Raw genomic sequence first — 25,035 nt, forward strand, 5'->3', positions numbered from 1 at the left:
ATGAGTGTTGTAAACTATCACAAGGACAATAGGAAATCTCGAATGATCAACAACATGATATCTTCAGAAATAGATCAGTTGAATCTTATATAATTATGAATAATTTAGATTTTATTTTAATGATAAGCAAAACCTCCGTTCAAGGAAATATTCCTGTGATGTAATGACAAACCCTACTGGATAAATTTTTCTGTTATAATTGTCTTATATTCTCATCTACGCCACTGGATATTTTTGGCAGGAGACCCTTACCTAATTCGAAACATTAAAATGCCAAAAAATTAAAGCAATGAATGTAATAATACTAAATTTATAAGTAAACAACTGATTTTCTTTCAAACTTTAACACTGTGTATGTCGAAAACGAAGCTTGTTGGTTTATATGTTTCTATAAACTTAAAATAGGGGTTTTATTGGACGCCAAAATTATTGAACTCAAATCTGGACCACCTTTATAGCAACACTTTTACACTCTAGAGAAATTTTCAAACAAATTTCGGATTTTTGTTTTACTGTGAATTTCAAAACTGCGAATTCGATCAGAAACAAATTTTTTATTTAGATGTAAAACGTCAATTTCATGTTAATTGTTCAACCAAACCCATAGAAAATTCAAGAAAAATATTGAAATAAAATTACCCAAAACCAAAGTTGAGATTTCGAGTGTTTATATGAAATAATTATTTCAAACTCCATATAAATTTCAATAACAATATTTCCGTGATTACAAAACCAATTACATCCGTATTATGTTACACTTATTTCTGCAATTATAAATTTAGCTTTGGTTGCAGTTGAATATAAAAAATTATTCAATCAAGTTTCAAGTTGATTTCAAATGGAATTTTACTATAAATAATTTAAAATTTTATGGCTCAAACCTCAAACGTGCAAAGGTTAAATGAATTATTAGGTATGGCTTGTGACATAATTTTCACTTTTCGCAAAGCTCCTCTCAAATCCAAAGTTTTGTACGGTGAACATGCTCAATTGATCACAATTGCAATTACTTCATACTCTCATATGTGGAGTATCCACATGAGTGCTTTCACTCGATGCAGTCCAATCAATTCAATATTGAACTGAGGATTCGTTAATTAATTATTTTTAATTAAGGTATGTGCTATTGCGGATGAATTTAAATGATTAAATTTTCATCAGACATTTAATGATATTCAAAGTTGTAGGTATATTCAAACACAAATCAATGAGCATGAGGAAGGATTTCGAAATAGCATTTAATTATAAATCTTTTTTTATTCATAACATGTCCATAATTTTGTCCTCTATGCAGCATCCAAACTTCCCCAATTGGCTCTCATGAAACTCTGAAAATATAATTCTATGATTGCTGTAATAATAACAGTTATTTCTGACAGTTGTCTAATTTTCTTTGAATGTTTGCTATTTTAATTTTAAATATCATGACACCTGAAACAAATACAAATGCAGAAAATAATCGAAAGACATGTGAGTATTACATAGTTGGCCAATTATTTTCAATCTCCTTTTTGACATTGTTCCAAGAAAATTTCCTATTGGAAATTCAGCAATTTTCATTTTGTGTAGAACCTAAAAATACAATACGTCGTCAGTGGTCTAGTGTACAATCTGTCAGAAACAAGGGAAGATGAAATATTGGATGGATACAAATATTTGTTTATCTCTGACAATAAATTCTAAACTCCAGCAGTCGAAACATCCAATTCGAATTGATTGACAATTAAAAAATCCATTACGGATAAACTACTCAATATGTAATACAATCATTGAATTAGACATGTTCTTTCGATTCAACTTCACGGAAAGAAGACTACTACACGTATTAATTTTCTCTGCATATGTTACAGAACTTCAATCAATGCAGAAATCATAAACCTTTGTTTTCCAATGATTTAATGATTCGTTTTTATGAGTCCACGATATATCCCTCTTAACTTTATATTAGAGATGTGTTGACGTTTTTCCTTGAATTGAGTAATATAATGGTTTATAAAGCTCAATTAGTTTTTGTATTACTTGAGAGCGTTGAAACGATTTCATCCGGATATGTGATTCATTTTGAAGAATATTTGTCCTTCAACTTTTGCATGAAGTTATTATCACTATTCTCCACTATGCAGGATGATTTTCCTTCTATTTAATTTTTTTATAATTGTATTATCGTTAGTTAGTTTTTACCTTTCTTGATCTATTCAAGATTTGACGTGGTGTATCAAATATTGATGAACTTTGGAAAATGTTATGGGTTTTCTAGACGAATATTGACCAAGCAATTTTTTGAAATGGATTGAGATATTTCGTGATAACCTTAGGAGAGACAAAATTTGCAAATATTGTAATTAGCAGTGTTTTTGAGCACTTAAACGAAGGCTCTAAGTATCATTTCGTCATGATCTCTGTATTTTTCAAATTCAGGGCCAGAAATGGTCTTAACTGATAAGGTTTCGATTCAATGATAATGAATCCATCCTCAAATTCCAATATAGGTATCCTTATAGATCGAAATGACCATTCAACAAAAAATTATTTCAAGTTTTGTGAAAATTTCCATATTGATGGCAACACTGCGATCATAGAAAATTCAAGCAGAGTTCTGAAGAAAATACCCAATATTTCCGTGACAATAGATCCAACCAAGTTGGAAATTTGAGCATAGATGTTGAATACTAATTTCAAGTTTCGTTAAAAATTTCGTGTCAACCCGTCTTTAGAACCATAAAAGTAAAATTACTCTATTAGGATGAAATTCAGTTTGTGAATGTGAAATAACCAGCAGAACGTTCATGCCAAATTTCAGCAGAATTATGAACCATAGAATCCTATTTTCAATGCGTCTGCGCTTTTTGTGATTTTTTATTGTCCAACTCTGATTCGTGGTTGGTGTATTCAAGGGACAAGAGTAAGGTAAATCCAATTATCCTTTTTCTTTGAAGAGTGGTCTTGAAGGTACTCGCAAAACATTTGATGATGCGAATCTGGCACTCCCACTATCATCCCCACCACAGTCTTGATGAAGGATCAAACAGATCAGTAATATAAAATTAAATTCCATTACAGTTTAAACAACAAAGCATTTTCAGCGGCATAAAACTTGCTGGCATTATTTCTAAAGGTTTATAAACGTGAAGGTCGTCCTCTGTGCATTGCAAATCTGCTGAAAGCTCGTGAACTCGCAGTGACAAAGACACAAAGTTTTTTTTTAATAACGATTGATAAGTGATAATGAATTCTCAGACTTTTTCACCTCTGCTGATCACTGACCCCAAGAAGGCGCTAAAAATTGCCAAAAGGGCTAATACTGGAAATGTACCCAAAGGTAAGAGTTGGCTCAAAACCACAGATTATAAATTTTTCCTGTTTCTTCTTTCTTTGGCATACTCATATTTTTATATCGAATTCGTAAATGAACAAAATTCGTATAGAATTTTTCCGAAAATATTGAATCCTTTGGAAATAAAAGTTTATGGTAGTTACGTAGATATTGAATTTTCGAAAATTGTGCTTGATTATCGACACAAAAAATATAAAAATATTTAGAACTTTCCTCTATTTTTTGCGTTTTGGTTCATTAAATTCGATAGAAAACATTTAGAATCACTGAAGGAAAAAAATTCAACGTCTCCAAAAATTCAGCTAACGTTTTGGAGTATGCAGAAATCAAGAACCACTGAAAGTACCTACATATCATTTCCCTGAAATTGATAGTGCTGACTTCATGCAATTCGATACAAAAATCGGTTGCTATACTGCTTTCATCATACTAGCTCAAGAATACGATCGATTTATTTTGAAGGCAATGAATCACTGAATCAAATTTGTAAAAATTCATATTTGGTAAAGCATACCTACGACATAAAAACATTGATAATACTGAATTCAATATTTCTCACAGCAAACCCCTATTTTATGTTTTTGGAATCATGAATTTCTGAAATTATTATTCGAATTGAATTCCCCTAGGTTCAAGCTCTGCCTTTGGATATTCTTCAAAAATGTTCGTATCGATTTTCGATATTTTTTACTCAACGTTTCCATTTGAGGGTAAAATAATAATCCATGTGAAATTTGTAGTGTGTTTTCATACGAAATCCAGGTGCTATAGCCTATTAACTAACGTCAAACTCACTTCATCAGCACTAAGTTTGAAAGAAATCAATAACTTAAGATAAATTCAACTCATCTTAATTTTTTTTGAAAGGCGGATAAAGTGAGTAATTTTATTGGAGAAAAACCATTAGGACTATCCGAAAAACTAGTAGTTAGAGATTGAAAAATCAAAAATTGTTTAGTTTCCGCTTTTTAATTAGAAAAAATATGAATACAAAGTTGCTGAACTAAATTATTCAAAATGTAAAATTTGAAGAAGCCACTGTGTAGCGAAGCAATTGTTATTTATGTAATCAAAAAGTGTAAATAGAATAACTGCCATTTGATTTCGATTTGAATAAATTTCTATCGAATTAAGACCGAACCAATTTGTTTAAAAAATTCGGTACGATATTTTGAAATACCTACTTACTTAGCGAAGCGGTGAATGTTTATATAGCATAAATGGAAAATTTGTGATAACAGGATCTGTCAGAACGATAAATGTCTTGTTTTACACTAAATTAACATTTCGATCGGTTATGCAATCATAAAAGTGTTCCAGGCAATTTCCAACGTTATGCTCATAAGAAATTTGAATTTCAGAATTAGTATCACGTTCAAGCGCCAATTTTGAAGGACTAAGTAAATTTGTATTCAAGGAATAGTATAACTATAAATTAATATTGTTGTTCTAATCTATTCAACACGGACATTTTGAAGAATAGTAAAAAAGTGACCCTGATTTTACTTCATAAATATTTTTATTATAGCTGACCTGAATTTTTTAATGAAAAATTGTTATATTTTTGAGAATACATGATTACTTCGATGTAAAGGGTGTTTTTTTAGAGCTATAGAACTTTAAATTGCAATAAAACAACGATGGATTATTCGATCGACATGAATTTTATTTATCCGCAAGATAATCTTGTGGAATTACATTTTAAATATGTTTTCTGGCATATGACCGCCACGGCTGGCTCGGATGTAGTCCAATCTGGACGTCCAATTTTCAATGACTTTTTCCAACATTTGTGGCCGTATATCGGCAATAACACGGCGAATGTTGTCTTCCAAATGGTCAGGGTTTGTGGCTTATCCTCATAGACCAATGACTTTACATAGCCCCACAGAAAGTAGTCTAGCGGTGTTAAATCACAAGATCTTGGAGGCCAATTCACAGGTCCAAAACGTGAAATTAGGCGGTCACCAAACGTGTCTTTCAATAAATCGATTGTGGCACGAGCTGTGTGACATGTTGCGCCGTCTTGTTGGAACCACAGCTCCTGGACAGCATGGTTGTTCAATTCAGGAATGAAAAAGTTAGTAATCATGGCTCTATACCGATCACCATTGATTGTAACGTTCTGGCCATCATCGTTTTTGAAGAAGTACGGACCAATGATTCCACCAGCCCATAAAGCGCACCAAACAGTCAGTTTTTCTGGATGTAACGGTGTTTCGACATACACTTGAGGATTAGCTTCAGTCCAAATGCGGCAGTTTTGTTTGTTGACGTAGCCATTCAACCAGAAGTGCGCTTCATCGCTAAACAAAATAAAATGGACGTATTCCGCACAGAACCATTATTTTCGAAATAAAATTGCACTATTTGCAAGCGTTGTTCAGGAGTGAATCTATTTATGATGAATTGCCAAACCAAACTGAGAATAAATCACTTAACAGCTGTCAAACCGGTCGCCATCTTGAACAGTAATTCTAACTTAAAGTTATATACCTCGAAAAAAACAGTCAGTCCTTCTTTGTCCTATCCGTATTCCATCTAAACATAGACTTACTAATTGTCTTCGTGATCAATTAAAATGGAGTCATTGTAAACAAAATCTGCTTGAAAATAATTTTATTTCGTGATCAATGAGAAAACAATAAACTGGTTTTTCCTGTTCCAATACAAAACAAATTATGAAATTTTCCAGCAGTTTAATTCTCTACATATCCGAAAATGATCCATATTGAAAAATATTCTTCGTCCTAAACGGATTCATGTTTACCTATACATGTTTCTTTTTGTGTCTTCATATAAGCCACAATTTCATTTGCTTTGGATAATGATATACATACTACGTTTCACGAAGCAGTAGTATGATCAGAGTTAATTGCTAAAAGCCTAAATTGTCAAGCATTACCAAGATCATAAAACTAGGTACAGGTAGAGAAGGTATTTAATTAAAGTTTCTGTACTTCGAGTTGTATGTTGAAAGACTTGTGAAAACCATAGGATATGCGTATGTGAAGCACCTATAAATTTTATACCTACCATTCATAGTTGTTATCTTCTTTTTCTTTCCAGTTCAGTTCGCCATGTAAGCTATTAATTATATTATTAAAGGATCTTATGATCAAAAAAACCTCTTTCTTCGATATGATAGACATGTTAGCTTTATTTTTTGGTTTTATCGCTTCTGAGTTCATTGGGTTTTAGCTTCGATTGATGCATTACAAGAATTCTTGTGAGCAATCGAAGAATAAGGTATATTTAGGGTATATTCAATTAGATATTCGGTGGGACTGTCAGAGAGATGAATACATTGCAAACTTGGTCTTTTTCTGAATACACGATAAAAAAGTTGATACTAAATTGATATCACTTCATTACTCGAGTGATAGAAATCTTGATGCAATGATGTGTTGAATCACTTAAATTAAAACTCAGTTACTGTTTTGGACATAAATACTAATCAATTAGTATTTGTGCCAGACATATCTGCCAAAAGATTTTATCTTTGGTATCTACGCTACTGCATTTTAGTTCCTTCTATTTTATAGCAAAAAGAATTGGTATCGCAGAAAGTTTTTGAAAGGAACTTATGGGTGTTTTTTTAGAGCTATAGAACTTTGAATTGCAATAAAACAACTATGGATTATTCGATTGACATGAATTTTATTTATCCGCAAGATAATCTTGTGGCATTACATTTTAAATATGATTTCTGGCATATGACCGCCACGGCTGGCTCGGATGTATTTCAATCTGGACGTCCAATTTTAGACGACTTTTTCCAACATTTGTGGTCGTATATCGGCAATAACACGGCGAATGTTGTCTTCCAAATGGTCAAGGGTTTGTGGCTTATCCGCATAGACCAATGACTTTACATAGTCCCACAGAAAGTAGACTAGCGGTGTTGAATCACAAGATCTTGGAGGCCAATTCACAGGCCCAAAACGTGAAATTAGGCGGTCACCAAGCTTGTCTTTCAATAAATCGATTGTGGCACGAGCTGTGTGACATGTTGCGCCGTCTTGTTGGAACCACAGCTCCTGGACATCATGCTTGTTCAATTCAGTTAGTAATCATGCCTCTATACCGATCACTTTTGACTGTAACGTTCTGGCCATCATCGTTTTTGAAGAAGTACGGACCAATGATTCCACCAGCCCATAAAGCGCACCAAACAGTCAGTTTTTCTGGATGTAACGGTGTTTCGACATACACTTGAGGATAAGCTCCACTCCAAATGCGGCAGTTTTGTTTGTTGACGTAGCCATTCATCCAGAAGTGCGCGATACGTATTCCGCACAGAATCATTATTTTCGAAATAAAATTGCACTATTTGCAAGCGTTGTTCAGGCGTGAGTCTATTCATGATGAATTGAACAGTAATGCCATTTTAAAGTTATAAACCTCGAAAAAAAACACCCTTTACATATCGCAACTTGAAGGAGAATCTCAGATCTTAGATATCAAAAAATTTTTATATACTGAAAAGTATCTTAGACATCTTACCTGTTATCTGATATGTAACAAAACTCCCAATTATTGAGCTTCGAAAATAACTTAGGAAAAAAAGGTATACCATTTCTCCTCTTGATAATCTTCTAACTAGACACTTTGCAAAGGTATCTTCGGTAGCTTTGCTGACGAAAAGTCCTAAATATCATCATGTCCAAGATTCAACCTGTATATGTCTGAAAGATTGACTCCTTGACATTAATTTATTATCGATTCTCAGAATACCTAATTACAATAAGAAGAATTTGGAAAAACCAATACTTAATTGTAGTTATAACTCTCTTTATTTTCAGAGTAATTAACACTTCTCATCTTCATTGATCTTTGGTACAACATCAGGATGATTCATGATACACATCCTGATAGTTTTAATTTCTTCGAAGAAGGTGTTATATTATTTTCACCGGTTGCGGTTTCTTCACATTAATTTCAGTAATAACTTGCCTATTTATACACTGATGGTTTCTTCGAATGAATTAAATTTCGTTGCTTGGCCTAGAAGTGAGAGAACCTGATTGGAGAAGCAATAGTAACTAGTAACCATCCACTCATTTGTTATTGGATAAAATAACAGGCCAATTGAAAAGTTCCCGGTCTACGATAGTAAAACACATTTTTTTGACAAAATTCGATATTATTATTCAACATATTTGCCTTCGAGGGCGATACAGCGATTATAGCGATCTTCCAACTTTTCGATAACATTTTTGTAGTACGATTTGTCTTTCGCTTCAAAATGGGCCTCAGTTTCGGCGATTACTTCTTCATTGGCGCTAAATTTATTTCCAGCGAGCATTCCTCTGAGGTCTGAGAACAGGAAAAGTCGCTGGGGGCCAGATCTGGCGAATACGGTGGATGCAGAGGCAATTCGAAGCCCAATTCATACAATTTTGCCATTGTTTTCATTGATTTGTGACACGGCGCATTGTCTTGATGAAACAGCACCTTTTTTTCTTCAAATGGGGCCGTTTTTTAACGAATTCATCCTTTAAACGATCCAATAACACTATATAATAATCACTGTTATGGTCTGGCCCTTTTGGAGGTAATCAATGAATATTATACCTTGCGCATCCCAGAATACCGATGCCATAACCTTGCCAGCTGACTGTTGCATCTTTCCACGCTTTGAAGTTGGTTCATGGTGTGCAGTCCACTCAGCTGACTGTCGATTGGACTCTGGAGTGAAATGTTGCAGCCATGTTTCATCCATTGTCACATATCGACGCAAAAATCCAGGTTTATTGCACTTAAACAGTATCAAACACTGCTCAGAATCATTAACACGTTGTTGCTTTTGATTGATTGTGAGCTCGCATGACACCCATTTTGCACACAGCTTTCTCATGTATAAATATTCGTGAATGGTATGATGTACACGTTCAGATGATATCTTCACATTGTTTGCTATCTCGATCAACTTCACTTTACGGTCATTCAAAATTATTTTGTGAACTTTTTAAATTTTTTCGTCGGTGGCTGCCTGTTTTGGGCGTCTACCGCGTTCAACGTCTTCGGTGCTCATTTAACCAGCAAACTTAGCATACCAATCAATGATGGTTGATTTTCTTGGTGCTGATCCTGGAAACTCTTCATCAAGCCAAGATTTTGCTTCAAATTTTTTCCCTTCAAAAAGAAATATTTTATCGTCACACGAAATCCTTTTGTTGCATATGTTTTCAAATAACAAAAGTAGCTACACTCACAACGCAATATCTCACAAACTAATGGTGTGCTGTCAAATTTTGACACGTATCGTTTGAAGGTTGGTACTAACTAAAAAGCATATGGATTTAATACTAGCACCGCCATCTGTGCATCAGACCGGGACTTTTCAATTGGCCTAATATTTTGATATGAAATTTGCAATATTCGAATATTTCTTGAGATATCTAAACTTAAGAAGAGGGCATCTAAGTTTGCTTTTTGAGATTTCGATGTGGTTTTTCCATCTGAAACGTCTGTCCATTGTGACCTCAAGGTATTTTACATATTCGGCTTCGGCGATTGAAGTATTGTAATCAACATCGAGATAAACAACTGCTCCGAAATAGGTTTATGCGATCAGGTGCCAGAAGCGTGTATAACTCTTTTGCAACTGTCGATCTGAACTTCAAGAGGTGTTACCTGAAGAGATAACCTAGATGTTTCGTTCTCTAGTCACATTCACAAGGTTGGCGCCTGCAAATTTGCGTAAATATCGATCGAAACTGGGACATGATTCGATTCTTAAAAAAAGTTCATGAATTTATTCAACGATCGCACCGGCGAACGTCGATCAACAATCGTTAATTTATTTGTGAAACTACTTTATGAATGGATCCGAGAAGAAATTATTACTAGGTGGTACAAACTCGATACAGGTTCCAAGAAATTATGTTGAAATATGTGTATTTTGGAGCATGTGTATCACGTGGATGGCGTAATCACCTAATTGGTAATTATTCTTTTGAAGGTGGTTAGTACTAAAAATTCGATGGTCAAGGCTGATGAGCTTAGGAAGGGAATTTTGTACTTCTGGCATAAAGCTGCTCAAAAATACTAAATGCATTAATAACTACACCCTCTCCAATTGTAATTAGGAAAGCGTATAAAATGTAATTGAGGAAGGCAAATTGAATTTCAGAGAATGGAAATTGCAATTCAGAATTGGAAGATGTAAAGCCAGTTCGACCTCTATCACAACAATGAGGTGAAAAGCATCGCTACTTAAACATGTAGTAACCAAGTTTTCTGGAAATTCCAGAATAAATCTCAGAGCTGAGAGTATGTGCTGGTCGTGTAAGCTTTGGTACTGTGTCCTACTGCCACCTGAGTCACAGCACTATCTATATGCTGATAAAATATTGGTTTTTGAGGGAAAAAATACAGTTGAGTCAAAACCTTAGGGTGATGAAGAATTTCCGGGGTCTGCACCAGGAAAATGAACCATCATTGATTGGTATGCTAAGTTTAAACGTGGTGAAATGAGCACAGAAGATGGCGAACGCTTCGGAGTCCCAAAAGAGGCAGTCACCGACGAATAAATCAAAAAAGTTCACAAAATAATTTTGAATGACCGTAAAGTGAAGTTGATCTAGGTAGCACACATTGTGAAGATATCATCTGAACGTTTACATCATATCATTCACGAATATTTGTACATGAGAAAGCTGTGTGCAAAATGGGAGCTGCGCGAGCTCACAATCGACAACAACGTGTTAATGATTCTGAGCAGTGTTTGAGGCTGTTTAAGTGCAATAAACCTGAATTTTTGCGTCGATGCTCCCTTTATATTTATAAGTAAAGAATTGGATAATCCAGAAAGAAACGATAAACCCATAGAAAAGATGAAACTCAGATCATTCAATAAAAAAAGCCCATTACTAAATAATATTATAATCAGAAATTCATTCAGCCTCTGTGAAGAATGCTCATCCTGTAGTTTCTGAAATAATCTGTTATTATTATGTAAGTCTCAATGTTCAGATTAACACAAAAGATATACATCTAATTACATACAATTAGCTCATTATTGCTTATTATAAACCTATGGAATTAATTGTTCCAGGATGAACAGATTTTAACACTATCTGAAATTATAATTGTGATCATCATTGTCTTACAGCTGATTTTTAGCTGTCTGTGATGACTGAAATACTAAATATAACTGTTCAAAATTTTATTTCAGCGATAAATTCAATAGTTCGAAAATCCTGTTGGATTTATGGGTTTTAAATACAGAGTATTCACTAATACACAGATGATGATTTTAATCGTTTATTATCAAACTCTCTAGTAAGTCTCTCTCTAAGTAAGCTCAACGCAGAAGGACTGAATCTCTAAGGTTATGTCCCTGTCGTTTGCTCTCGATCATTGAAGATCTATCCTGTTCTTTCGCTCGATAGCCCTCGATGGCCTCGTCACGCGCAGACTCGCAGCGCCGCCGCGCCGTGACGATATGAAGTAATACTTCAAGTGTAGGGTAATGTTGGTTCTTTCTCGTAATTTGTTCGGATGAAGTAATATTCTAACAAATCCGAACCTATCCTGAAAATTTCAAGTATCTAAGTCATTCCTTTCGGGCGTTATGTTTTTTATAGACGGACGGAGAGTATTGAATTTGATCACGAATTCGTCCTCATTGAGGAGAACCTTATGGTTTGAACGATTCCTGGCTCAAAACTCGAATATAAAAGACATCTGTTGGGAAAAGATGTAAATTAATATCAAATACCTATTTCATATACATCCAGTTGCAGGAACATCCATTAAAATGTAATGCCTTCATTAAAATATGAATCCTCCAGTAGGAGGAGCCTATTGGCTACCTACACCGTTAACTGGAGGATTAAAATTTTAAAGCCGCATTAAATTTTAATGAGAGTTCCTGCAACTGGGTGGTACTCAGTCGTTTTCTTCTTTTGAATTTTTATCTTTATTGTTTCAGCTAAAGCGAAGAAAATTTATATGAACGACAATCTCAGTACTTTGGACAGGATCGTCTTGTGCTTCGCTGAATTCCTAGGAACAGGCATGCTTATATTTATTGGTTGTATGGGGTGTGCCAATATGGGAAGTTTGCCTGATCCCATGAAGGTGTCTTTCGCTTTTGGATTAGCGATAATGATAGCAGTACAAGTAAGTAGAACAACAGACAAAAAATACGAAATCGTTCTGGGCGTGGCAACTAATGACAATCCATTAGACATAATTGATAATGGGTGAATTAATGTCGTGAGATTATAGCTGAGCTAGAAACAATAACCTATAAATCTAAATCCGTACGAATATCTGAAATATTCGTACTTAACAGGCCAATTGAAAACTTTCCGGTCTACCAAAACAAATTTTTTTAGCAAAATTCGATTTTATTATTCAACATAATTGCGATTATAGCGATCCAACTTTTCGATAAATATTTGTAGTAAGATTTGTTTTTCGCTTCAAAATAGACCTCAGTTTACGGCGCTTACTTCTTCACTGGCGCTTAATCTCTTTCCAGCGAGCATTCTTTTGAGGTCTGAAAACAGGAAAAAATCGCTGGGGGTCAGATCTGGCGAATACGTTGGATGCAGAAGCAATTCGAAGCCCAATTAACCCAATTTAGCCATTGTTTTCATTGATTTGTGACACGGCGCATAGTCTTGATGAAACAGCACCTTTTTATTCTTCAAAAGGGGCTGTTTTTTAACGATTTCCTCTAAACGATCCAAAAACGCTCTATAATAATCGCTGTTGATGGTCTGACCCTTTTGGAGGAAATTAATGAATATAATATCTTGCGTATCCCAGAATACTGATGCCATAACCTTGCCAGCTGACTGTTGTGTTTTTCCTCGCTTTGGATTCGGTTCATCGTGTGCAGTCCACTCAGCTGACTGTCGATTGGACTCCGGAGTGAAATGATGGAGCCTTGTTTCATCCATTGTCACATATCGACGCAAAAATTCAGGTTTATTGCACTTAAACAGCTTCAAACTCTGCTCAGAATCATTAACACGTTGTTGCATTTGATTGATTGTGAGCTCGCGTTGCACCCATTTTGCGCACAGCTTTCTCATGTACAAATTCTCGTGAATGATATGACGTACACATTCAGATGATATCTTCACAATGTCTGCTATCTCGATCAACTTCACTTTACGGTCATTCAAAATTATTTTGTGAACGTTTCGATTTTTTCCTCGGTGACAGCCTCTTTTGGGCGACCATTGTGTCCGCCGTCTTCGGTGCTCACTTCACCACGTTTAAACTCAGCATTCCAATCAATGATGGTTGATTTTCCTGGTGCAGACCCCGGAAACTCTTCATCAAGCCAAGATATTGCTTCAACTTCAAAAATCAATATTTTATCAGAACACGAAATTTTTTTTCCATCTTTTTTCAAATAACAAAAGTAGCTACACTCACAAAGCAATATCTCACAAACTAATGGTCGGACTGCTGTCAAATTTAAACACGTATCGTTTGAAGGTTGGTACAAACTAAAAATCATATGAATTTAATACTAGCACCGCCATCTGTGCATTAGACCGGGGACTTTTCAATTGGCCTAATATGTGACACGTAGCGCCATCTTGTTGAAAATACACGTCGTCCACATCAATTTCTTCCAATTCCAGCCATTATGGAATACCTTATCCCCAAAATTGACGAGAAATCAAAAATCCCAGTTTTTCTTGATGAACTCATTTCAGTTAGGTATAAATGGAGTCAATATATTTTAAGTTTCAGACTAAAAGAATCCCTGGTGAATCCTCTTAACAGATTATTCGTCAACTTTCTCTAAATCAGGTTTTTAAATTGGAAGGAAACAATTACGAGATTCAGCGAGCGGTGAATATTTCGAGGATCTGATAGAGGATATGATACTTGGGGGAATTGTCTTAACTCGATTAATTTACCAGAATTATAAAATTTAAGTGGAGTGTTTATCGTGTTAATTTATTCAATGAATATAAACCTGGATATTATTCATTTTAAACTCAGTTATGACAGTGAAATAATGTTTTAGGTCTACGTTTCATTACTTTATACTTTTATAGCAAGAAGGGAATCTTAACGAAATATTTCTACTCATATATTTCATTCATTATTCTTTATCAGATATTCGTTTTTATTTTGCAATAAAAATTTTGTTCAAACCAAAACTATTCCAGTAATTTTTATTTGCTCATCGAATATGGCAAGAGACCATTAAATTGATAACGTGTATATTTCTATTTTTATTAATAGTTAAGTTTTACTATAGAGTAATAAACAGATAGAGGGAGTAATCGCAATTTTTAGATGTCCCCAACATGGTTAGATTACGTTGTCAGACTGTGATATATTTTCAAATCAACAATTTTACTATATCGTTATGAATGTATATTGAGTCAAATATATTTATTTGAGTGATTCCCGATTAAATATGCAAATTTGAATATTTGGAATCCGATAGTTTTCCTAATTGTCGAATTCATAATAAGCAGAATATTCATTTTTTTTCTGTATCTACCTGCTGAAATCCAAGGTTTGGCAACTTTTGCTCTCCTAGTGTCATCGGTGGTTTCACGTCGTTTGTTGCGCTTGAAGTTTGTTTTCTTAATTTCTGATATATTTAGATCTTAGTTCAATATATTTTGAGTTAATATGAAACGTTGATTCACTATGGGACATAAGAACTGCGTTCTTTGTGGTGAAACTCGAGAATTGAGTGAAATATCGTATCACTGATATGTTTTCATTTCCGCGCGCTTCATGTCAAATTTGATTGTTGGGGACAAAATTTACTTACTGAAAATGACATATGCTCCCTCTATCTATGTTTATTACTCTGAGGTGGTATTACTAATATAAATTTCAAAATATGACTGCTGCCCAGATAGCTGGCTTTTCAAAAAAAAAAAACTCTTATTGCAAAACCTTTTAGATGTTTATGTACGTACTAGGTAGATCTGCTAGCTTACTAGTTGCTCTAAATGTAGTTATGTTTTGAAAACCTACTAAATACAGTTGTATTTTTTTTCTGAATGTACTCATTGATTTTCAATCATTATAATTACACATTAGAAATTTTTCAACAGCTCAAAATTATCATTCTGTAATAAATTGAATGATCTTTCCTTATATTTGTAATTAGATTTTTCATGCAAAGAAGGAATATGTATCGTCAATATCGTCATTATATCCACAGAGTGTTAATCGCTTTTTCGTTCCAAATCACTTATAGCAATACTATAAGTTTTATAGTGGACACCCTGTATACAACTGGAGCCGGATTTGAGTATAATTGATCGTCCCATATATCATTATCATTACAGTTAGTCCGATTCTCGAGATTCTGCATGTCTTATGCCGATTAACTTTTTCGTTCGATACAGATTGTATTTTTTTCACACGATTATTAGCGAAACAAGTATCAGATTTATGACCAATGGTGAGCGGTGGGACTGCATTCCATCATGGAGTCAATGATTTGTAAATTTGTTTTTGAGTTCGAAAAACTATGAGGATACATAAGAACTGGGGGCAGGTACATAGGTGCACAAATATCTTGAATCTTGAGTAATTAATTATATAGTTGGTAGCCCCTTTTTTTTTCATTTAAAAATTTTCAGTATTCGATAACAGAAAATGTAGTTTACGTTCTTTACCCCCAATAGAGTTATGTTGTCTGCTGCTTTATCTTTATCGTTCGATTTTTATTTTAAATTTGCTCAGTCTGGTAGATAGATCATTCAGATTAAATCTATTTTAATATCTATTGGACAAATGTTCAATCTCAAAAAGAAGTGTATGTTATTCATGTTGAATCTACTAAAAATAGTATAGATATACCCATGATTTGAGGAAAATTCTAAGCTAAAAATTCTACACTAAAGATACATTATTTCTCCAGCAATCAAAATTTTTTAAGTATTCTAACAGCAATTGTGAGTAATAAGTATTTTATATATTCGCTAATACAAGTGGTAATAATGTAAAGAAATTATTCTGAACGGATTTTTCGCCAAAAACTCGAAGATTCTTATGAAACAACCACCTGATTTCCCTGAAAAGTCTCCAATCGTCTTTTTTCTAATAGTCAAATGATTGCAGGTGTTTATTTCTGAAAATAAGTGAGAAAATTGTTTAGGTGATTAAATTATTCATTGATATAAGTGTATATATTCTTTCAAAAGTGACCTATATTGTAGGTAAACGACAAGTTTTGGATAACTGTAAAAACTATTTGGAATTAGTGTCAATCATAGTTTTCGCACTTCAAGTTGATTTATGATTAACCTTATTGATGATCTTTTCTTATTTTTCAGTGTTTTGGACATATCTCAGGGAGTCATATCAATCCTGCTGTTACAGTAGCTGCAGTCATTTTGGGTCATACACCAGTGATGCATATTCCACTTTATTTCATAGGACAGTTATTAGGAGGAATTGGAGGCTTTGGTTTATTGAAGGTAACCTAACCTAACCTAACCTATTTGAAATGAAAGATATTTTTCGTATTGGTACTTACAATTAAGCAATTTTTTATTTTTATAATTTCGTCACAATTTCTGTATTTGAGCCGGAAATGGACTCAAACGATAAAGTTCGAAAGAAAAGAAGGGAAAACCCAAAAAACTCTGGGGAAATCTTCCAGAGATGGATCACTCCAAAAGGTTCATTAGAAACTTTAACTCTGCAAGATCTGAAAAGTATTTCGATCTCAATAAGAACATGCAACACCTCCACACTGACTTCCTTACAGAACACTGATGCATCAGGAAACTCCTAATGGGAATAAGGTTATCAGAAACTGAGTGTAGATTCTGTGGGGAAAAACAAGTAACTCCTGATGACCTGGTCACAGAATGCTTTGCCACAATAGACCCCCATCAGAGCTATGAAAGCTACCCCTTAACATCATATACATTCTTGTGAGACAGAGCAATACAAAAAATTATCAATTTCAAACAACAAAGCATGTGTAGATGTGATCTTAGTATTAGCAGAGGAAATGTAAACGGGGCATCATACTTTCAACGTATAATACAAGAGATGAACACCTCAGCAAAACTCTGTCTCCCCTGGTTTGTGCATTTGTTTACAGAATCAGCTGACATATTTATATTGAAGGGCTTCCTCTTCATCCAAATAAATATTCTACATCCTTTCTCTTCACCAACGGTTGACGATATTATAATTAAATCTGAAAACAAAAAAGAAAATAACCACAAAGGAATAATAAATGTTAGTTTCCATTATATTGATTTGAAGTTAGCGACCCATTCTAGAAAAAAATCTGAAACTGAATGGATAGCTTGGAAACCACCATAAAATTCATAATTTGGACATGTATTCACCAAGTGGTCAATAGTTTCTTCTACACCATACTCGCATTGTGGGCTATCAATAGAATGCCATTTGAAAAGCATACTAAAACAACGACCATGATCTGTCTTTAGTCGATTTGAAATACACCAAATTTTCCTAGGAAGATTGAAAGCTAGAACTTCCTCTTAAGGATCAATGATTAGAGTTTTGTTGAAGACATTACAAGAACTCTATCCCGAACGCCAAATTTCCTTGTCATCATTTCTCTGTAATCAGTAATGAATGAATTGCTTTTTGCTAGCAAATCAAAGATAAATTCCCTAAAATATGTACCTGCTGCAAAATATCCTTAAGACAGAATTTCCAAATCACCATCTCATATCTTTCAGGCTCTAAGTCCAGTAGAAGCCACTGAACCAATAGTGAATGGAACCACAACCCACATCTGTTCACCAGGTCCTCTCAGCAGCGACTTGCACCCTTGGCAAGGAGTTGGCGTAGAATTCGCTTTAACATTCATCCTGGTCATGCTGTGTGCTGCAGTTTGGGATTGCCGGAACACCGATAAAGTGGACTCATTGTCCATCAGGCTTGGTTTGGCTGTAGCTGTATTGGCAATGGTTGGAGTAAGTTACAGAAAATCTAATTTATATAGCAATAAGATGTTTTGAAATACTGTAAGTATGAACCATTCGATATCTAACACAGTGTTGAAATTTGCAAAATATCAATAGTCAACCTGTTTTTCTAGGCCTCCTACACTGGAGCTAACATGAATCCAGCAAGAAGCTTTGGTCCAGCTTTAATCAATGGAGACTGGGATAATTGGTGGGTAAGTACAAGGAAAAATGCAAGTTCTAACTTTGGAAATGTTCACTCTATGACTCTGAAAGTTTCGTTTTAAATTCATTATTCAGTTGGTACCCACGAGATTTTTTTTCGGAGGAAGACTAGCAGCAGTTTAATTTCGAATCGTTGGGAACTCTCTTGAAGCTTTTTTAACCTGATCTTTTTTCAATTTAGTTGACCAAATTCGGCTTAAGTGAATTCAGAATATTTCCAGCAGATTAATTTCTTCTTGAAGTCATTGCTTTCTTGTTGGCAGGACAGTCCAGCAAATGAAATTGTAGACTTACTTGATCTTTTTTTTATGTTTCATGTTTGGCACCTACCTAGACATACTGAAGGAAATGTTTAGCTTTGCTTATGTTTTCAAAGGCTTGCGATTGATATTCTGATAGCTTGCTCCTAATCAGCCTACAATAGCTTTTCATTAATTGATTTTTGGTATTATAAATCTCAATGTATCTGATTTATCAACACATCTCAAGTTGACTGTTCAATTTCATATATGAACGTTGACTCGTATTATTTTAGATGTGACATGAAATTGAGATAAATCTGCTCAATCATATATATAATTTAACAAAATATGGTGTTCCTGCCTCAGTTTGATGAATCATCAATAATTTATTGTCCCTTCAATCTGATGAGGTTAATGGAAGATAGATATTGTACAAATTCATTGCAGGTTTTCAATTAGGTTTTTTGTTTGAACCCTTTTATTAATTCTGTTCAGATAAACGGGAATCATCCTTAAGAGAGTTTATACCTCATATCCTGTTGTTATTTCTGATAAATATTCATTCTGGAAAATAAAAATATCACGTCATGCCCTTAATATTCCCAGATTATGTTTTATGTCATCTAGTAGTTGAATTCAAATGGAAAACAGCAAATTTACACAATGATTTCTATTTCCCATATTCTCACAAAATATTTAAATTCATATGAAAATTTTCGACTAAGTATCAGGTGATTTATAAGTTCAAAATTCCGAATGAATTCTTTGAAAATAATGACGAATATTCTTGATTGAATTAAACATCCAATTGTGAATCTTATTCTCAGTAACAAGCTGATAAATTTAAATAGTCGGTAGATATATGTAATTGGTAGATCTATGTAGTCAGTAGATCTACATAATCGGTAGATCAAAAGCTTGTAGATCCACGGAGCCGGTAGATCACAAGCTGTAGATCAATAGCTTGTAGATCCACGGAGCAGGTAGATCACAAGTTGTAGATCAATAGCTTGTAGATCCAGGGAGTCAGTAGATCACAAGCTGTAGATCAATAGCTTGTAGATCTACGGAGTCAGTAGATCACGAGCTGTAGATCAATACCTTGTAGATCCACGAAGCCAGTAGATCACAAGCTGTAGATCAATAGCTTGTAGATCCACGGAGTCAGTAGATCACAAGCTGTAGATTCACAGAATCAGTGAATTTAGAGGCTTCATGAATGAAGTAGATTTTTTATCGCATCCTTTACTGGTTTTAAGAATATTTTCGGCTGCTACCTTGTCATTCCCATTTCACATCTGGGTTTAGAAAAGCTTTACCAATTCAGGTTTTGTTCACCTTCGAAAACTTAACATTCAATGATATTTTTGGAAAGTTTCGTTGTCTGACTAATTAGGTAGTTAGTTTGAAATATTCTGGGTATAATCGTTCGGTATTTTATCAGATCTAGTAGCTTTCAGAGCATTTTGTGAACGTTTCCAAGGGTCACCCGAGGCTCTTTGAAGCCACGTCACAACAACATGTTGAAACCTCAGTTTCACCAACGGGATGATGGCCAAGCCGTATGCTATTTTCTTATTGGATCAATCTTCACCACTAGGTACCTATGCAATGTGTATCTTCCACGAAACCTCGCTGGATACGATGAAGTTGTGATACAACCCATCAGCCGTTTGAATGATAAAGCATCGTTCTGAGGCAGAAGCTCTGACTTTAGGCTAAGGGCTGGCCCTGTAGATGGCGCCAAAGATTGTCCGCGCAAAGTGATGACCCCTGTTTTCCATGATACCAAGAATCTCCAAGGCAATAAGACAAGTTTGCTAAAATGCTCCTACTCGAATTATGACAAAAAAATTATTTTTAAATTTAGGTAATGTAGGGGCTTATTTCTCCGTTAAGATACATCGGCTGATCGGCAAAACAATGTTAACAAAATTACACACCAGAAGAGGCAATGTAAGTAAGGCTATTCAAACAATATATATGCGGTGATGTTTTTGATCCATATCATTTTGCGCTCAACTATTGAGAAATGAAATCGGTTTCATGCGAAAAATAACTTTGATCGGTTAACCTCAACGATTCTCCTGATGTTCCTTGCGTGATAAAATTTTGGAATATCCTGTTTGAAGATTTTGTGATACTGAAACGAAATTTAGTGAAGTTCCAGTCAACTACTAAGATGGCATCAGAAATGGAATCAAAACCAGCAACATCCTACTCCCTCCATAAAGGAAAAACTAAAAGAAGATTAAATTCAGCTGAGGAAATAGATTGCAGGTCATAATTCTATCCAGTTGGACTCATTTTTAGAATATTAGAACACATTTAGGCAAATTTTCAGAATTTCTTCGATACTCAATAAAAGAGGCTAGTTTCTGCAGGTAATCTTTTATCGAAAGCACTGCTATGAGGAACCTAACAAATTTGAAGAGAACCTCTTAACTGGATTATATCAAACAGAACTAAAATTCTTCAAAGCAAATAAACAATAACCAAAACATCAACAACGGCAGAAGAAAATAAAATATCTATCTGGGAATACGATTGGCCTCTCAACAATGAGTGAAGAAAAATTGTCTTAAAAAGAATATACAATCTCAAGAATCATATATGCCATTGACTTCAAGGAAGAATGGACAATTTGCGATAATTATAAATACATATATGACAAAAGGTTTAAACTAGTTTCGAGGAAATAACAAACTTACAGATTATTGCAGTGTAGTGATTTCCATTTGAATTTTATACTGTGCAGTTTTTCTTCATATAATTATATAACTAATGTTGTATCAATTAATGTTTATGGATATCAAAAAAAAAAAAAATTGTAACTATTGAAATCGTCAATTTATTTCTCCTGTTATATATGTGAATCGTCTTTATTTATTTTTAAATTATCAGCCGATGGTTTAGTTTTCAAATTTTGTATTGATTTGAAATGAAAAATGTCTTTTTCCCATATAAAATAAAAAATTTTCAAAAATTATCTTGAATAAACTTTCGAAGTATCGCCAATCTTCAAATCTATATAAATCTTAAATCTATCGATATCTTCCTAGTGTGTGGAAAAGTGAAAATCTTGAAGCTATCTGAGTCAAACTTTTATTTTGTCTTTGCTCTCAACTCTCTTGAATGATAATATTTCTCCAAATCACAAACAAGAATTTCTGAAGAAGTATGAATGATTGAGTAATTTTTAGACAGAATTTTTTTTTTTAGGTTGCTGATAGCATACGCCCAATATTTATGCGCTAGTAGTTTCGTTTGATAATATATTTTTGCGCTCTAAATTTATGAATTTTTTTATTTCTAAATAATATCTACATTTTAGTGTCCCCTTGTTTTTTTTTGCATGGGTACCAAAATATTATTACAACTGAGTAAAAAACTTGAATTATTAATATAAAACAACAACTCATCCTTGTCTTAATGTTTACAGATTTGGTGGGTTGGACCAATGCTAGGAGGATTGGTAGCAGGATTACTGTACAGGATTATATTCAGCAAGGAGTACGATATGTTGGAGCATTCTATTGCCGAAGTGGTACCGATGAACGAAAGAGCTTGATAAACTAGAAATAATCTTCAAATTATTATTTATAATTTATATATATTTATATATATTGGACTATTTTATACGAATGAATGAACAAGACTTATTTCCTAAAATATATTGTGAAAAATATATGGAGGAACAAATTTCTCCGACATATGTGTATATTTTTGAGAGTTTTCACTTCTAAGAAGCAGATATGAGTACAATAAAATTCTTGTAATTCAAAAAATGTTTCATTTTTTATGCAATTCCAGTTATGGAATGAGCGATAAAAAAAGATAGGAATATATCAATTTGATCAAAAAAATATTATTTCGTTGGGATCATTCGTAAAAAAAGGAAATATAAATTTCTTAAAAATGCGAAAAAGCACTGAATTCCAAGAGAATTGTTGGAATATATTAAATGATGTGATTTATTACGATGTCATGATTGTTACTTATTTCATCTTGAAGTTCTATTACACTGAACGAAAAGTGTACGTGAATTCAATTAAATGTTTTATTATATTCAGCTCAAATTTTCTATAATATTAAGATATGTATGATCAACCCACAATTTTCAAAATTCCGAAAGTCGGTAGATTTCTCTATAGTCAGTAGATCTACATAATTGGTAGATCAATAGCTTGTAGATCCACGGAGTCAGTAGATCACAAGCTGTAGATTCACAGAGTCAGGAGTCAGAGTGAGATATTTACGATGTCATGGTTTTCGCTTATTTTATCTTGAAGTTCTATTATAACTGAAATTGTACGTGAATTCAATTAAATTTTTATTTTTTATTCAGCTTGAATTTTCTATAGTATAAAGATATGTATGATCACTATAATCAATCCATAATTTTGCACGCAGCTCTCAAACTTTTGTTCTACATATAAATGCTACGAAAAAATTCAATAAAGATGGCTAACGGTAATATAGTATGCAGAATGGACTATTGTAATTTATACAATTTGGTACGAGAGGAATTAATATTTGAACAATAATATCTAGACATGAATTGATTCTTAGATAATCATAACCATATCCCAGTTATGAGGGTTCATATATGCATTATATCTGCAATGTGCAGAAATCTTTACTTTCCAAAGAATAATAATGGAAATAAGAGCAAAAACTCAAATTATTTGTTCTACAAAGTTTTCCAATAAGAGGTTTCATTTTGAATGGCACGATATTTGGACAGCTGTCACTTTTGAAGCAGTCATTTTTCGACATTTGACAAGAAGAAACTATGCCATCACTAAGAATGGAACCATACACGCTTCAACAACGCAATGAAATTGTTAAAATTCACCACAAAAATGGAGAAAATTTTGCAGTCACAGTTCTCAAAAGTTAAGCACTATTGGGTTATCGTGAAGTACATTCTCGGCTGGCAAAAGTGAAACTGGTGAGAAAAATCAGTGAACAACTGAGAATATTGCTGGTATAGCCCGTAGTATGACGAAAATCCAGGATGTCGATTCCTCGTCGATCTATGATTAATGATTTTTTATGGCCGGAATCGGAAGTTATTGATGTAGACAACGTTTCTTTTCAACAAGACGGCGCTACATGCCACACGAGCTATCAAACAATAGCAATTCTACAAGAAAAGTATCTCAACTATGTTGTTTCTCGAAGAGGTGATGACAGTTGGCTACCGAGATCTAGTGATTTAACACCTTTAGACTTTTTCTTTGGAGCCACGAGAAAGACAAGGTCTATGTCAATGCTCCACAATTCGATTCGAGACCTCAAAGATAGAATTCGTAAAATTTTGAAATGTTCAATTTCAATTCAAAATCAAAATAGCCCAGGCTGTATTTATCGGAATTGATAGGAGATAATAGCATGAAATTGAAAACATAATATTGGTAGGTAAACGTACCATTGGTAATTGGTAATTGAATTCGGTCAAAACTTGATGGAAATTTATTTAAAATGAAATTAAATGATGTTCATTCCGCAATCCGCAATAACAAGTGTGTTTGAGGAAATAGCTTTGTTTTATTTTATTCGGAATTGAATATAATTACAAAAATTATCTAGTAAAATTGCAGCTTCAGAAATTCCATCTGAATTTCAATTTTCTCAATAATTTCCAAAATAAAAACGGAATAAACGCGTTCTGTTCCATGCCTTATTATGAATCAGAGAAACCCCTAACGAAGAACGAAAAAATAGTAGCTCTACAAGGGACCGTTCAGTTTCCATAAAAACCTAGATCATCTGTATGCCACAGAAATGAGTATTTTAAGCACATGGATCATGCAACCAAGATATTCGAACGTTCTCCTTTGAACCGGTAACAAAGAGATTCATATCTCCCAAAATTATACTTTTTATCAGGCTAGAAGATCTAACCCACCCCACCATTCATACAACGCTCTTGTATTATGGGTTGCCTATAGTTGAAGACCAATTCTTACTGTTTTATTTTCGTTTCAATGTTTGAATAATTCCTCTTGATTTCTTTAGATATTATCAGGTGTATAACGATTGTTCTCAATGAGGTTTTTCGTTTTTCACAAAAGCAGTTTCCGCGATCGCAAAAAAAGGTGTTTTCAAAAACCGCGCCATTCTATATCGATTGAACAAGAAGCAACGGACAACTCCGAGTTTCTCACTCGCTCTTTAATGAAGTAGTCTTCTGTGCGATGGCGTGTGGTGTGGTTGTGTTTTGACGTTTAAGATAAACAAACCAAAGATAAAATTTAAATTGTCGCGGGTTCAATTGGTCCTGTTGGTCAAGGTGGACAATTTGTGAAAATTCCCG

General features: G+C 33.9%; 1 protein-coding gene across 7 annotated transcripts in view; it reads left to right on the forward strand.

The window, feature by feature from the left end:
• LOC123678016 (aquaporin AQPAn.G-like) overlaps positions 1-22,434 on the forward strand; it is a 40,454-nt gene extending 18,020 nt beyond the window's left edge. For 4 of the 7 annotated variants that reach the window (XM_045614780.1, XM_045614779.1, XM_045614782.1 and 1 more), the window contains 5 exons: positions 12,276-12,466; positions 16,627-16,770; positions 18,019-18,255; positions 18,381-18,461; positions 22,156-22,434. In XM_045614780.1, coding sequence (XP_045470736.1) covers positions 12,276-12,466; positions 16,627-16,770; positions 18,019-18,255; positions 18,381-18,461; positions 22,156-22,284 — 782 coding nt within the window. In that variant the 3' untranslated portion in view covers positions 22,285-22,434. Of the gene's footprint in view, positions 1-1,362; positions 1,471-3,050; positions 3,320-12,275; positions 12,467-16,626; positions 16,771-18,018; positions 18,256-18,380; positions 18,462-20,313; positions 20,670-22,155 lie in introns of those variants that run through there. The other 3 variants (XR_006747180.1, XM_045614783.1, XM_045614781.1) reach the window with 3 other exon arrangements.
• Positions 22,435-25,035: the final 2,601 nt, after the last annotated feature.

Source organism: Harmonia axyridis, chromosome 4 (assembly GCF_914767665.1).
Source record: "Harmonia axyridis chromosome 4, icHarAxyr1.1, whole genome shotgun sequence".
Lineage (NCBI taxonomy): Eukaryota > Metazoa > Arthropoda > Insecta > Coleoptera > Coccinellidae > Harmonia > Harmonia axyridis.